This window comes from Microtus ochrogaster, unplaced genomic scaffold (genome assembly GCF_000317375.1).
Source record: "Microtus ochrogaster isolate Prairie Vole_2 unplaced genomic scaffold, MicOch1.0 UNK5, whole genome shotgun sequence".
In the NCBI taxonomy this organism is placed as follows: Eukaryota; Metazoa; Chordata; class Mammalia; order Rodentia; family Cricetidae; genus Microtus; species Microtus ochrogaster.
Window position 1 is genome coordinate 14,237,771 of NW_004949103.1, and position 15,562 is coordinate 14,253,332.

Sequence of the window (15,562 nt, forward strand, 5' to 3'; positions counted from 1 at the left end):
GGAGGAGGAGGAGGAAAGGAAGGAAGGAAGGAAGGAAGGAAGGAAGGAAGGAAGGAAGGAAGGAAGGAAGGAAGAAATTCTGACTTGCAAATGTATTTATTGTAGCATGAAAGTTCACTTACTGTGTTACTCTGAGTACTACAAGCCTGCTAAAAACTACATACTAAGGAAAGACTATGCTAAGATTTGAGTTCAGGTATTGGTTGCCAAATCAATGAATTGCTAAGAGAGAGCACCAATGTCTTCTGAACTAAACACAATGTTAATGACATCACTAGACTAATTTGCTGTTATGTCCTAGGATAAATCAGAACAAGTGGCTGCTAAAAACAAACTGACTTTTGACATGTCAAGGCTCTACTAACATATCCCAACACAGATACTCACATGAAGGCAAGTTTCATCATATACATCATGGAATCTTTATCACTGTCATTGTGTTGAGTACCTGAGGCACTTGCAGGTTGAAAAACTCTTTAGCTCAACGTGTTGGGATTATGCTTGAACTTGGAAGTGAACTAGGGCAGTTTCATTGGAAGGTATGTTTGCATGCATTTGATAGCAAGACCCAGAGCTGGCAGTATCATTTCCCTGAGCTAAACCATAGTAGACACAGAATAAAATTGATCTTTACAGTTATAAAAGCTTTTCTATAGAATTGGCTTCATACTTTTGGAATCCCTTTGACTCTAGCTTGGCTCAGGCAATAAGACAGTTGAATATTCTTTTATGTTTGACCCATAAATAAAACTGGCTCTATGCATTTTGTCATAGTATGGAAGACGAACATGACTGATTTCTCAGGAGCCTTATTCTAACCAAGTGACCTGAAAAAATGAAATCTCCCATTGTGAGAGCAAAAATACTAAGCAAGGGAATTTATAACTTCACAATGAAAAGTAAACAGCAGAGGAAAAAACAAACAAATTCAAAGCTTAATAAATTTAGTTTGTAATCACAACACATGGAGGTTAAGAGGACTGAAAATTTGAGACAAGACTCTCTGTGAAAAACTAACTCAAGAAGAAAAAAAAGAGTGAAAATCACATAAACGACAAATAGCAATTTTTATTTATTTTTATTTTCTGACAAATCCCTTAAGGTTACAATACAATAATAAAAGGAAGTATCTTTTCTGTTTTAAGAATTATTTTACACATGAGGATTGAAAGAACAGAAATGTTTCTACTCTATTTGGGGGATTTTGTTTGCTTACTTATATACTTAAATGAGTCCTCCATCGCTCGGGCTGGCATCAAACTTCCTATGTAGTAGCGGTAGACCTTGACCTGATCCTTCTGTTTCTAGCTTTCAAGTGCTAGGATCACAGGCATGTGCCAGCACACCTAGCTTATTCCACAATGTTCATTCCTTCTCTGATGTCTATTTTAATATACTAATTTTTGTTATACACATAGGCATGTACATATCTGTTTAACTATATTATGATATTGAAATCCAACTGTATGTACATAGTCAAATTAGAAATAAAAAACATACACAATACATAACTCACGTTTTACGTATGATTTTGAAAATAAATGGACAAGTATACAGCTCTACACACATGTAAAACTATGGTGTTATTCCTCCTTTGCTTTCAAATAGAAATGGAGCAGCTTTCAATGCTCTGAGTTTTCCCCAAGAAGTTCTATAACAAGAAGATACACTGGATAGAAATTAAAAAGAAAAAAAATGCGTGAAACCTAAGCAGCTATTCGAGTGAGGAGCTCAAGTGCTCAAGATCAGAAGGCATGATAGAGGCAGCAGCCACAATGCTGCCAGCCTTTGGAGAAAGATGCAGAGAGACTGAAGTGGATTTATTCCCTAAAGTGCAGTGGTGGTTTGTCATTTGGCAAACATGAAATGAGCATGTGATAACATTAGCCCTGTGTTAGAGGTGGCTCAGGCACTGGTTATAAACAAATAAAACAGACATGACTGTCAAAACTTCTGCCATCTTCAAAGACAATTGTGAATAATTTGAAGGATTTAGGGTGTGTTATTTCATGGAAAGGTGGAATGGTGTGTATGTGTGTGTGTGTGCATGCGTGTGTGTCTGTATATGTGTGTGTATGTGTGGTATGTCTATGTCTGTGTGTATACTTGCACACATGCCCACACATGCACTTCCAAGTTTATCTGTGTAATTTTTAATCTGTGTCTATTCCCTGCCCTGACTGTTAAGATGTCTCTCCTGTTCCTCTCAAGGCTACTCTTCAGTGCCCTCTCTGTAAAGGAAATCTCTGAAGCTGATATAAATACATTGGCTGGATTGGATTGGCTGATCAGGAAATGACACCAGATCCTGGAGCCAATAATTAAAGCCTTGACATAGCTCTTCAGGGTGAGTTTGAATTTCACCAAGGAGAATTCACAGTGAAACACATAGTTTGGATCCAGACAAATCTGGCTTTATATACCAGGCCTGGTACATGGTAGAATTTCACAACTTGGACTAGTTTTTATGCAAAATACTCCCTGGTGTGGTTTCCATCCAATAATGTGAATCAGAAATGGTCACATTAAATTATACAGACACCGACATATAAGATTTACTGTGGTATCTTCCCCTAACACTGTGAGGAATGGTGCATGTGCTTTCCTTACTACTGTACAGTAAATATGATGCTATGTTGGAGAAGAGGAATCAAATTGTATGTTTGTCTCTTAGAAGATGCCGAGCTCCTTGAGCCCTGACATGAACACCTGACTCTGTTCAATAACGCAGTGTTGATGAGTAATTAAATGCAGAATCATATGGAAAGACTTGTGCTAGGAGAGCTCAAAAAGGAATTAAATCAGCAAATTCTTCAGAGTGAAGGGGAGGATAATATCTTCCGGGGGAAGATAAATGAGCTCTGAGCAGGTGTTTAACTGATAAAATGTGACCTTCAGTACCTGACCGTGTAAAAAAAAAAATGCCACAGTTTCTCTCCACCTAGAAAATAGGACCGTTTGTTGGACTTGACTGGGAATTTGTACAGCAATCAGATCATGTGTGAATTCTTAACCTGCAAATAATGTCGCCGATTCTTCCTCAGCTGCTGGCTCCTTGTCTTGGTTTGATGCATTTCTCTTCAGCCTCTTTCTCATGTTCTTGGCTCTCCGCTATCCTTGACTACCCTTGGTGAAAACAAGAGAAAGCTCTCTTCTGAAATCATAGCAAATGCTGCAGGGCTAACTGAACATTAACTGCCCCATTGACTGCCCCTTACTTACTTGCTGTATTCACAAAGCAAAGCCAGGGAGTTGGGAACCATGAAGAAATTAACGCACAAAGACACAAGGCTCAGCTCTTAATACACATTTAATCCATCTCACTTAAATGAATAAATGGGGATAATAGTTACTACTAAAATAAAAAGCCAAGGAGTTTAAAAATTACTGCCATTTATACAACTTTTTTGTGTTTACTCCAAACTACTAGGAGCCAAATCATGATTAAGCATTCAGTTGTCATTCCTGAAATTTTAATTTGAATAAAACAAACAGGCTAGCATATAGGTGCTATATTAATAATAATAATGACCAAAGCAAGTGCTTGTTGAATGCTGTCTGGCAACAGAAATATGTAAGAGATATTATTGTTCTCTCCCTGAGGTGCCTCTGCTTACAGAAGTGGAGTGATATCACAGCTGTGATAAGGGCCCATGCTAGAGCAGCAGTCCAAGGCTGCTCACCTTTTCACTCTGTGTCCTGCTACTCTACAGCAGGTAAGGATTTAGTGGAGAGAAGCTCTCCTGAAACACATTTTTTGGATTAAACATATAATTTTTCTATCATGATAAAATATTTTCTTGTCATTAAGACTATGATAAAGCTCTAGGTAAAAAAAAAAAAAACCTCTGACACCACAGACCTGACAAAATAATCTCCATTCCCAGAACCATGTGAAAGTCAGATGGGCTGGTGAACATCTGCATTCCTACCGTTAATGGCGAAATGAGAGACAGAGACAAGAGGATCACTCAGAAACTTGTGACCCAGCAAGTCTGCCATACACGGTACAGCTGGAGAAACAAGAGATGGACCTCAAGGAAGGAAAGACCAGACTACAAAGGACTCTCCTTTGACTTCTGCATATGAGCTATAGCAGGTGCATGGCCACATTCACACACACACACACACACACACACACACACACACACACACACTGTACATGCCAATAAATAAATATATTTTAGAGATTATAATTATAAACAGTAGAAGAAAGGAGTACTAATATTGATCCAGACATATAAAGGAAGGGATCAAGTAATTGAACCCTTTGGATGGGGTGACTCCCCTAACCAAACCTTAGCACATCTTCCCATAATCATGGCCATTGATTCAGCTCTCCTTAAACAGTAACAAAGGACTCACTCTCACAGACATTACTAAATGCTTATCATGGGCTGAGCTCTAGCCACTGTCCTTTAAAAACACCAAGATAAACACCAGTCCTCCAAAAATAATGTCTTTAAATACCCTTGTATTACTGAACTATTTCTTTCAGGCAGAAGAATGGGCATTATGATATAGATACTCTGCAAGTCTTGATCAAACTATTTGTTTGTAAAATCATTTAACTTCTACTATAAAAATGACATTAATGCTGACAAATTCTACAGTGGTTATTTGCACTTTTCTTCCTTCTACAATAAATGGCAGCTCCTCAGAACTCAGACAACCACTAATCATGAGCTCACAAATAGACCCCCTGCTGACAGAAAAGTTTAGAGAAAAATATACATTAGCAAGGAAATCCCATACATTTGCACAGAAGAAACAAACCATATTTCAGTCTCACGGTGTTGTGATACCATCTGCTACAAAACACACATCATGTTATCTTTTGGCATCACTGAGTTTGACTGATTACAGTAATATCCTCTTGGTAAACAGAGTCTGCTTTGGTCCAAATAAAAGATAAACAATGATAATAGAGTCTGTCGTTGATATACAGTTATCTTATGAGTCTCCAGGGATATGATCAACTTGCTTCTGTTCATTGCACTACCTCTTTGTAGGGGGAATAGCATGACCACTGTTAGTCATGTTAAACAAAGAAAGCTGCTGTAGGGTTCTGGGTGAAGGCAAATTAATACAGACAGACATGTATTTCTCTTGTTTAGAGTAGCTTTCCCACCTGCATCAGTGATGTAGGATTTTTAGAGTGTGGACCTGGAATATCTCTCAAATGCCTTTTTTTTTCCAGGCATGTGCTTGGAGGGGGAAATGGGACCCCAGTCCCTTTTTCCCTCTCCCACTTCCCAGAAATAAGGGGAGGAGTTTTGGTGCACCACCTGTTTATGCCATGATGTTCTGCTTTACTGTAGATACTGAATGAAGGAAACCAACACTACACGGGCCCAGACCTTCAGACTGATGAGCCGAATTCACACTTTCTTTAAAGTTTACTGCCTTGGGTTTCTGTTGCAGTAACAGGAAGCTGATAACACACACAGAGTCTGCTGACAGAAAGTTTAAAGGCAGAAAGAAACAGAGATTTATATTGGACTATCTCCTGCCTACCTGATCCTTGTAGGTAGGGGTCATCTCTTCTGAATTTCAGCTGCTATTCAACGATTCTCTGCAGTTTCTATTTACAGGTTTCAGAAACAGCTTTTCCCTTTTGTACATTTTTCTACAGCCTCAGAGAAGGCATAGTCTTGACCAGTTCCTTATATTCTGCCCATATTTAAATTCATTTGATAAATTCCCTTTCCAGAGTGTAAGATCTCTCGCCAGCTAGACACAGAACTGATACACACTGTGGTGATGCCTGCACTATCAGCTCAATGGTCTCAATGTATTGTGGCTCCTGAGTGCTTCTCTGAGTATGTAAATAAGATCCTGGAATGCATTTCTGCCATTAGTGATATGGGACCTCTGACTTCCTTAAGCAGCAGTGGCAAAAGCATTTCTTCTTATGAGTATTTAGTTCTTCCCTTCAGACCTTGTGGAACGTATTGATTAATTTAGTCAATTAGTCCACAAAGGAGTTTTAAATTAATCATGTCTAAGACTATGTGATCAGACTTCCCACCATTCTGAAATTGTCATGGTGATAAAAATCAGTCTCCTATCTATAAAGAAGAGTATTTAAGCCCTCTCTGGGCTTACCTGATATCCTGATTATAGGAAAAAGACAAAAGAAAACAAAGAGAAAGAATGCACTAACAAAGATTATTTTTGTGTGAATTCAAATGCAAGCAGTAACCCAAACTTGCTGCTGATGTGTCTGCTGGGATCAAAGAGACCACAAGCAGACTGACTTCAAGGAAGATTTGCAAAAGCTTAAGCAAGAGCCCCACTCCCCCATTCCCAGTAACTCCTGCATGAGAAGTTACACAGGAGAAATAATTATTTTCATAAAGTTTAAAATGTAAACTCTTCCCAGAAAAAGAAACAAAGTTTCCTACACTCATTGACGATCAGGTATAAATACCATCCTGTGGTTCTTATGTAAGATCAAGATTCAGCAGCAGGAAGAACACACAGACACACACACCCATGCAAAGGAAGGTAGCAATATGACAAACAATAATAAATAAATAACAATACAAACAATGGTTCCATTTTGTATGCATTTATAAAATAGAGAGTTGACTTATAAGAAACTTAACCAAAAAGTAAAAGGGATTAATTTAAAAGTAAGACAAAATAGTGGATAATATGAATTTCTAAACTGACAGATAAAGAGATTACAAATAGCATATTTTATTTGCCAGGACCACATGGTCGGGAAAATAGAAAGTCCTATCTCTTTATTAGAATATGTTTTTGAGTTTATCAGTTTTTAATTATATAATGCCTTTAGATGGAGGAGGGGTATCAAGAAAGTTGGAGAATGGGATAAATAATGTATAATTTACGATCTTGAAGGGAGAAAAAGAGGCTATAGAAAAAGAAGGGTGCATGGCCAGAGAGCAATTTTGCCATTTCTCAGTGTTTGCTAATAGCTTTTACTTCTCTTCATGCTTTTAAATATAACATTCAAGTATTTAAATCTGTACATGATTAGCTTAGTGAGGCTTGGTACACAAGAACTCAATAATATTATGTAAGGCATAAAAGTCTCTTACTCAAATTTGAAAGCCAAAGGTGTGCTCTGTCTACATATATGGATTTATTCACTGTTTTTCCTTCCATTCTCACCCACCCTCTTCCTAGGGTAAAGTTCTTTATGGAATGAGATGGATTCTTACCTCAGCTTTTAATAATATAATTTCATTAAGTCTGAAATACTTTAATGCATTAGTTAAACAACAACTGAAAGCTTAATAGACTTTTCTACTTAAATCATTTTTACTACTCTTAAGTGAAGGATTGAACTTTAACCTACCTATAGCTTGTAGACCTAAATTCTGCAAAAAGCTCCAAGCAATATCTACCTCAAACATATGTTTAGGTAATAGCTCCTAATAGGAAAATGTGTCTAGGTCTTGCTTTTTCAAGAACAAGATATAGGCAATTTTTGAGTAGTGTCAAAATAACCTTCAAATAAAAAAAACTAAAGGAGAAGCATTTGAAAATTTGAATCTATAGTATCATCACACATTTTTGTAATGGCAGAAACATTTGTAAAATAGAGCACTGATACCCACATTATCCACTGATAGAAGCCTCAAATGACTAGGCTCACCTTTATAACGCTTTCCCATTGGTTTAGATATAGTAGGGTACCTTGTGTAGCAGAAGCCCCATCTAGACTTAAATCTGATGTAGTATATCAAGAAACAACATATCAAACTAAGAAATAAGATAATTGACCCTGCATTAAGTCTTGCTCTTCAAGGGGAGGGGAGAGGCAGTGAGTAGATTAGAGAAAAATGTATAGCACAATTAAACCAATGAAAAAAATCTCGCTCTTCTATCCTGGAAGTCACTAACTTGTATTACTTGTGCACCAATTTCTATATTTAATTATTTATACTAAAGGAACTCTTAAAATTTTACATTTTAAAGTAAAGCCAGCATATGTGCTTTGACAATATTCATTTGTGTGTTTAGTTTTGAATTAAGGCCTCACTTTTTTTTTTACTCAGCCTAGCCTGGGATCCACTTTGCTCATGTTGAAATCACTCTTTGAGAAGTGGTTTAACATGAAAAAGAATATACTTCACAAGTTTGGGAAAAGTTACTATTTTTTGTTTTGATTTTTTTGTCGGTTTTTTTTTTTTTTTGCTTTGTTTTGAGATAGGGTTTCTCTATGTAGACCCTGCTGTCCTGGAGCTCACTCTGTAGATCAGACTGGCCTAAAGCTCACAGAGATCTGCCTGTCTCTGCCTCTCTAGTGCTGGGACTAAAGAGGTGCACCATCACCATTCATGGGTATTATCTTGTCTGAAGAAAACTTACATTTAAATCAGTATTCTCTCACATAAAATTGTTTTAGAAAAACTTTAATTTATTTATTCATACATATGTAATCCTAGACACCGTCAAACTTACATGAGAAGTTGTCAGCTCAGGAAATTGTTCCCCTCTCACTGGTGATATCACTAATAGGACACGTCAAAACGTCATTCATGTTTATAAATCTTTGCAGTGAATTTTCTGTATATATTTGGTAACAATCGAGAAGCAATTGGCAAAAAATACAAACCTGGTATTTCTGAATTAACCTTCTTAAATGTAAAAAGAACATTACTACTTCCTCAGATAATGTCAAGTGAGGAACTAAGGATAAGAGATTTTATGATCAGAAGCAAAAAGGCAGCCAATGAATGATCACATCATTTTAAAATTTTGATAACTACAAAGACATATGCTGATTGTTCTGGATGCAATTAGCAACTTCTTCCACATCTAACTTTAAAGCAAAATTTTAAAACTGATTCAGCCCAGCTCCCTACTTCTTCATTAATTACAAGCTCAGGGACCCAAAAGTGTTCTAATGAATTTTGCATTAGAATCTGCAATATGAACAGAGTATATTATCACAGCTACTAGTAAATGCATACATTGGCCTTTGTGAGCAGAATTCCGAACAGTTATGAAGAACTCAGCTGGATTTCAAATTTGTTACTATGCCTGAAAAGACAAAAAAAAATGCCAGAACCAAATTGTCATAAGCTCATTTCTGAGGACATCAGTCTAGCTTACTACTTGATAACAACCTTGGGCTCTTGTTTCTTCAAGTGCACAGGTATGTGGTGGCCTGTGCTTCAGGACCAGGAAACTGCTACCACCTACACTGACTTCCAAATGTGCAATGAATAGGTTTTAAAATACTGCTTCTATACTAGCTTCCCACATTGCCACTAGATAACCTGTATGCTGACTGTATTTAGCGTTAATATTTATGCTCTACAACTTCACAACTATTGTCATTGCCATAAGGATCTTTGAAATCAAAAGTTCAAGAAAACTGTTATACGAACAGAATAAACAAATAGGGCACAAGGCAGCATCTGCACTCAACGAGAAAGAAACAGCTACTGGGAGCTTCCTTTTGTATACAGTTTCTCTAAACACACAACAAGATCATACAACAGGTACGAAACAGTAGTGACCAAGCCATGGTTTCTTAAATAACACACTGCCTTAGCAGTACGTATGCAGCAAAGAAATAAATACCAATAAGCTCATATCGATCCAAATAACTGTTTACACTGGAAATGTGAAGATTTGGTAGAAATACAACAAAACTCCGAGATGAAAAAGTTAGATACAGGCTTTCAATCATTATTTCATAATTGAAATTCTACACATCGTTCACTGTTTAAATTAGCATATGGGTATTAGTGGGACGTGAACATTAGAATAGTAAGACATTTTTAATACCCAAGAAGATTTACTGGAACTCTTTGACTTCCAATAGTTCATACTGCCAATGCCGTCACATAAGCAGGTGTGTTAACAAACATACCACCTCTCTCTTCTCTGGATAAAATATAGATCAAATTCATCTCTTAACCTTATAGTACACCGTCTGGGTTTCTTTATCTAACTGTTTCCCCTCATTATTCAGATTTGAAAAACTCTACACTTGGATAGTTCCCGACGGCTGGAACCCAGGCGTAGTATTATATTAAGACAGCTTTGCTTGATGGTCCATTAACAGTATCTGTCATCAGTGGGGACTAATTTTGGTCCTGCCTGGCTCTAAGATACTGACAGGGCTCAAGAATTTCACTGGCAGCACATCTACTGGTTTGGTCTCACCATTTTATAACGCCTTAAAAAATATTTTCTTGCTACCGGCATTGAGATTGAAAGTAAAGTTTCCATTGCAATTATGTCAATGTTTAAACATTGAGATCCACTACAATGATACAAACATCAAGGCTCTCTCTCCTGAGCACGTTTCTCTTCATCTGTTGGCACATTTTGCTCACATCTTGCAAGGAACTCAGAATTCTCAAAGAAATGGCCTTAACTCTTTCACTGCCGCGCACCAAGATCAAATACTGCAAACAATCTGGGGATTATAACAATCAAAGAGTTGTAGAGAATCTTTAACTGCTGGCAGGGAGGGTAGCTTTTTTATGCGCTTCCCATAAACTGCAGCAAACAGCAGGGAGGAGAATCCCCCTCACACAACTGGGCCCTTTTCTTCTTTCCTTCCTTAATCACAGAGGCTGTTTCCTTAGACTCAGGCACAGCTAACAGTGGCGCTGCCAGGAGAACATAAAAGATACATTCAGACAACCCAGTTCTCCCCCCTCCCCAAACCAAAGCTGCACAGCACATGTCTTTAGCAGAAGGAAGCTCAGCAAACTAGACTGCATTTTATTGAGAACAGTAGAAAAAGAAAAATCACAACAAAGAAATAGTGAGCCTTTTCTACTCTGGTTCAACTCCCTTACCAAGCTCTGCTAGCCTTGATTTAAAAAAAAAAAAAAAAAGTCATTACCTGTATGAAGAGAACCTGTTAATAGCCTGAGAAGGTACTGGGCAAATTTCAATATTTCACGTTTACACCGTTTCCTACAGCCACTCATCTTAAGGAACAAGGTATTCCTCTGAGGAGCGTCAGTAGTCTTTGCCAATAGAAAAGGAAAAAAAAAAAAAAAGGCGGCTTCTGAGGGAAAACTTCTGTCTCAGTTTATGTATCAAGCTGCCTTACAACTCCTGGGGAATTAGCTGTGAGTGCCTGAGTCAGAAGGTACAGCAGCCAGCGCGGACGCAAGAGTAACAGGGCAATGAGAAAGCGCTGCCTCTCAGGACGGTCACCAAGTTCTTCCGTGGCAACAGATAGGCTGCTGCTTTATACACTTGTAGTAACCCAGCTCTGGTGCAGCTCGGCATCATCTCTCCTGAAGCAATTTAACCTCAAGGACCACGCCGAGGGAGGCGGAGCCTGCGTTGCCAGCTCATCAATGAATCAGCATGTAAGCAGGTGAGCAGACAGAAGACAGGTCACTGGAGCCCAAAGCCCTTGGGACACCAATAAGAGATCCTGCTAAACAGGATCTACTGGGGAGGAATCTCGGGATCCGGGAATGCCCAAAATGCTTCTAAATAATTAAGGGGAGATTGGAAAGAGTGCTAGAGACCAGAACTCAGACTGGCCCCGTACACAGTGGTAATCATATTCAGAGAGCCTAGATGGGGTTGGGGTGGGGAGCTCTTTGAAGAAGCCGATTCTGACCAAAGCAATGAAAAAAAGCAATATTGCTGTGCTACGGAGATATATTCAAGCCCATGAACTCTAAGGTAGAAAATAACTCATACCCCAAACACTATTATTTCTGCACTGTCCAGGCTCAGGTATCTGGGAATCGGAAGAAATCATTATCCACGTTCAAACCCAATAACGCGTAAGTCACAGTTGGTAAGTTCTATACGTTGGGGCAATAGAGCCCCAAAGTTAACTTGCTGCATTGTGCTAAAAACAGGAACCACATCAGCGTCTTCTTCTTAAAAGCTAAAATGCAACTTGTAATTTCCCTATGGACTGATTTAAGTTAGAAGAGCAATCCCTAGGGCCTTTGCTTTGCACGGGGCACCTTTGTACCTAGAGTAATGTGACACTGGCAGTTTGTCATAGTGCCAGAAAATCGGATGCTTGGGACTTTGAAAGTGTCATTAGGTCAGAATTCTTCAGGGATTTGGGCAGTTTCTCGGGTGACTTTATATTTTTAATTAACACTTTCAGGGCTTTTGCTTGTTTTTAATGACTCCGTATAAATATACATGCTGTCTTTATGAAGTTTAGCACATAAAGGAAATTTAAGCCCCTTATTTTAAAGGGCTCTCTACCCCCGTTTTTGACACATGTAATGGTTCTCTTTGAAACTAGTATTTTTTTTTTTTTTGAAACTAGTATTTTTCAACAATGCTATGTATCAGGTGATGTTCTTACTCAGGAATAAAAAGACGAAGTGAAATCTCAGGCTTAAAGACACTTATTGGTAACTTGTCCGCTCTCCAACTCTAACCTCAAATCCATAGTCTCAATGATGTACCTATTTCAGTGGGTTAATGAAGAAGCACACTTTCCAGGAATTTTTAAAACTAAGATGAACAGGTTTAAAATAAAACTACACTTATGCATACAAGCTAGCAAAATGCTTCTAACATTTTCTTCTATACATATGGCATCTCTGACAATGTTTGACACACGAAAGACAAATATTCTGTTATATAATTTGGATGATGATACAAATAACATTATTTTAGCTTTGAAATTATTATGTATGTGTGTGTTATTCTTTAGTTGGAAGGTAAAATAGGATGTTAAGCACAGCACTCTTATGCATTTCTCTATTGTGTTTATACTGAGCCAGACATGGTTCCATGCACTGGGAACACAGTAGTGAGACAAGAAGACACTGATGCCATGGTACCTATACCTCAGATAGGAAGGAAGATATAAACAAACAGGAAACAAGAATATATCACAAGTGGGTAGCTGCTAAACTAGAGTAGCAGGATAGAAAAATGTGTGGACTAAATAGGAAAGACAAAAGTGTAAAAGAGATCCCAGTGTATAAAACATAAGGAGTCAAGCATGAACTGTCAAGGGTGAATGAAGTAGAGAGAACAGCTTTGTTGCAAGGACCCTAAGCTGGGCATGAGGTCAGCATTCTTAAAGGAGAGCAAGACACATGTGTTCACTGAAGTATACTTATTCAGGAGAGACTTCTGAGAGATGCTTGCAAGCACAAGACAAGGACAACAACATTTCAAGCCAGTACCTGAGCAAGAAAGTCGTCTCATATGTCTGCTAAGTAAAGATGACCTGCAATGAGCTAGAGGAGAGACAGAATACCAGTGATGAGTAACCACAGTGGTCCAGGAGAGACATGATGGAGGCATGCACAGCCTGCAGTAGAAATAAAGGTAGTTTGTTTCTGGATAGTCAAGGAAATAGAATTAATGGGGTTTGGTCTATTGACTTAGGGCATCAAAAAGAGAGAATTAATGGAGACTTAACTGTGATTTAAATAATTAGGGGACACACTAAATGAACTGTTAAAATGCTATGGTATAAAATTAAAATGCACATGCTTGTTTGACTTCAGCTCTTTAGGAAACCCCATATTTTTTTTTCTAAAATCCCTGCTCATGTTCCCATTCCTCCACATTCTCATCAATATTCACTGTCTTTCATTTTGGTTATAGACATTCTAACAATTGTGTAATAAAGCTCATATGATACCAATTTTCATTTTCTTGTTGACTAATGATTCTGAGAAGCTTTTCATATACTGTTGGATCATATGCCAGTCTTTCTAAAGAAATGTCTATTCAAGTGCCCTTCTCATTTTTAGTTGGGATGTTTTCTTGGTCTTGTGATATACAAATATCTTGTATTGGGGCATAGCGGTCTCTTACTGGATGTACATAGTTCTCCCAACCCATAATTTTCCTTTCTCGTATCATAACTGTTTCTTTACTTTGCCAACATTTTTGATATATTTTGCCAACATTTTGATATATTTTTCCTGTTGTTTTCTGCAAATTTGAGTTTCTATTTGAAAAAAAAATCATCATACAAGCTAAAGTCATACTATTTTTTAGACATTTTTTTCTAAGTTATTTTAATTTTAGATCTTAATTTTCACTTCTAATCCATTTTGAATCATACATTAAGGGCAAATTTCACTGTTGTGCACAAGTAGATAGATAGATAGATAGATAGATAGATAGATAGATAGATAGATAGATAGAGAGATAGATAGACAGATCGATAGATGATAGATAGATAGATATAGGTATATAGATATAGATATATAAATATATAGATATAGTTTTCAGTATAATTTTTTGAAAAGAATATATTTCCTGTATTATGTGATATCATACCTTTGTCAAAATCCCTTTCAGGCCTACATACAAAAGAATTGAAATTAACATATCCCAAATAGATTGTATTCATATGGTCAGTTAGCACATCTAAAATTTATGAATGTAAAAGAAACTTAAGTGTCCTTTAAGGGGTAAATGGGTAAAATTTGGTACACATAAAATAGAAAACTATTCAACCTTAAAAATAAGGAAATTTTGTCATTTGTGACAATGCAGATGAACTTGGAAGTATATTAATGTAAATGAAAATGGAAAAAGAATGATCAATAATATGTATTCTTACTTTATGTGAAATCTAAATGTATAAAACTTATACACACAAAAAGTAGAAGTGGTTACAAAAGGCTGAGGAATCACAGGAAATAATGATCAGTTACAAAGTTTCAGATGAACAAGAAAAATGCTTTACTGTTATATTTCATAGCCTGGTAACCGAAGGCCTTGGCTTCATTTTCAAAACTTCTGAGAGCTGATTTAAAACACTCTTATTAGAATAAATAAGTAGAATCACTTATTAATGCATATTAACTGTATGATCTTATGTTATAAACTCATCACATCATACAACAAGTATATATATACATATATATATATATGCCAATCAAAAATTTAAAAAGAAAAAAAGAAAACTAAAAGAAATAAGACTCTTTTGAAGTTAAGTAAAACATAGGTTCTACTTTGAATACATTTTTTACCTAGATGTATATTCTTTTTTTATTTTTTTTTACTTTGAATACGTTTTAAACTGATGTAGCACAAATTTACTCTGAAGGGCAGAGTATCTTATTAATTAATTTGTTTATTTTTAAATATTCATGAGAGTGGTATTTACCATTACAGTCCTTCCAGATGTCAAAAGTATAGGAGTCTATATAGTATTCATCAAGTTTTCAATAACAAATACAAGGGAGACTTAGTGGCTTAAACAACACACGTTTATTTCTGATCATTGCAGGGATGAGAAGTCCCTGGAAGAAAGCACCTTCATCTTCGGGTCTTGGTGAAGCCTTTCTTTTTGTTTTGTGAAATAGGGACTTTCCACTGCATCTGATGGTGGGACAGAGAGCAAGCTCCAGTTTCTAGCTTACCTTGTTTTCACAGTGACACTAGTTGTTACATGAGGGCTCTAGCCACATTCCCTTCATTTCTCTTTTTTAAGATCACTAATGCCATACTTTCTTCATCCATTCTTCCACTGAAGGGCATCTAGGTTGTTTCCAGGTTCTGGCTATTATAAACAATGCTGCTATGAACATTGTAGAGCATATACTTTTGTTGTATGATAAGGCCTCTCTTGGGTATATTCCCAAGAGTG

At 37.0% G+C, this 15,562-nt stretch overlaps 1 protein-coding gene across 3 annotated transcripts in view; it reads right to left on the bottom strand.

Moving 5' to 3' along the window:
* The window catches only part of Kcnip4 (potassium voltage-gated channel interacting protein 4), a 1,047,644-nt gene that overhangs the window by 815,145 nt on the left and 216,937 nt on the right, over window positions 1–15,562 (bottom strand). Inside the window, exon 1 of one of the 3 annotated variants that reach the window (XM_005366015.3) lies at window positions 10,847–11,005. The exons of the other annotated variants lie outside the window; for them this stretch is intronic. Within the exon in view, the coding sequence (XP_005366072.1) occupies window positions 10,847–10,934 (88 nt within the window). The 5' untranslated portion in view covers window positions 10,935–11,005. Of the gene's footprint in view, window positions 1–10,846; window positions 11,006–15,562 lie in introns of those variants that run through there. 3 annotated transcript variants of the gene reach the window in all.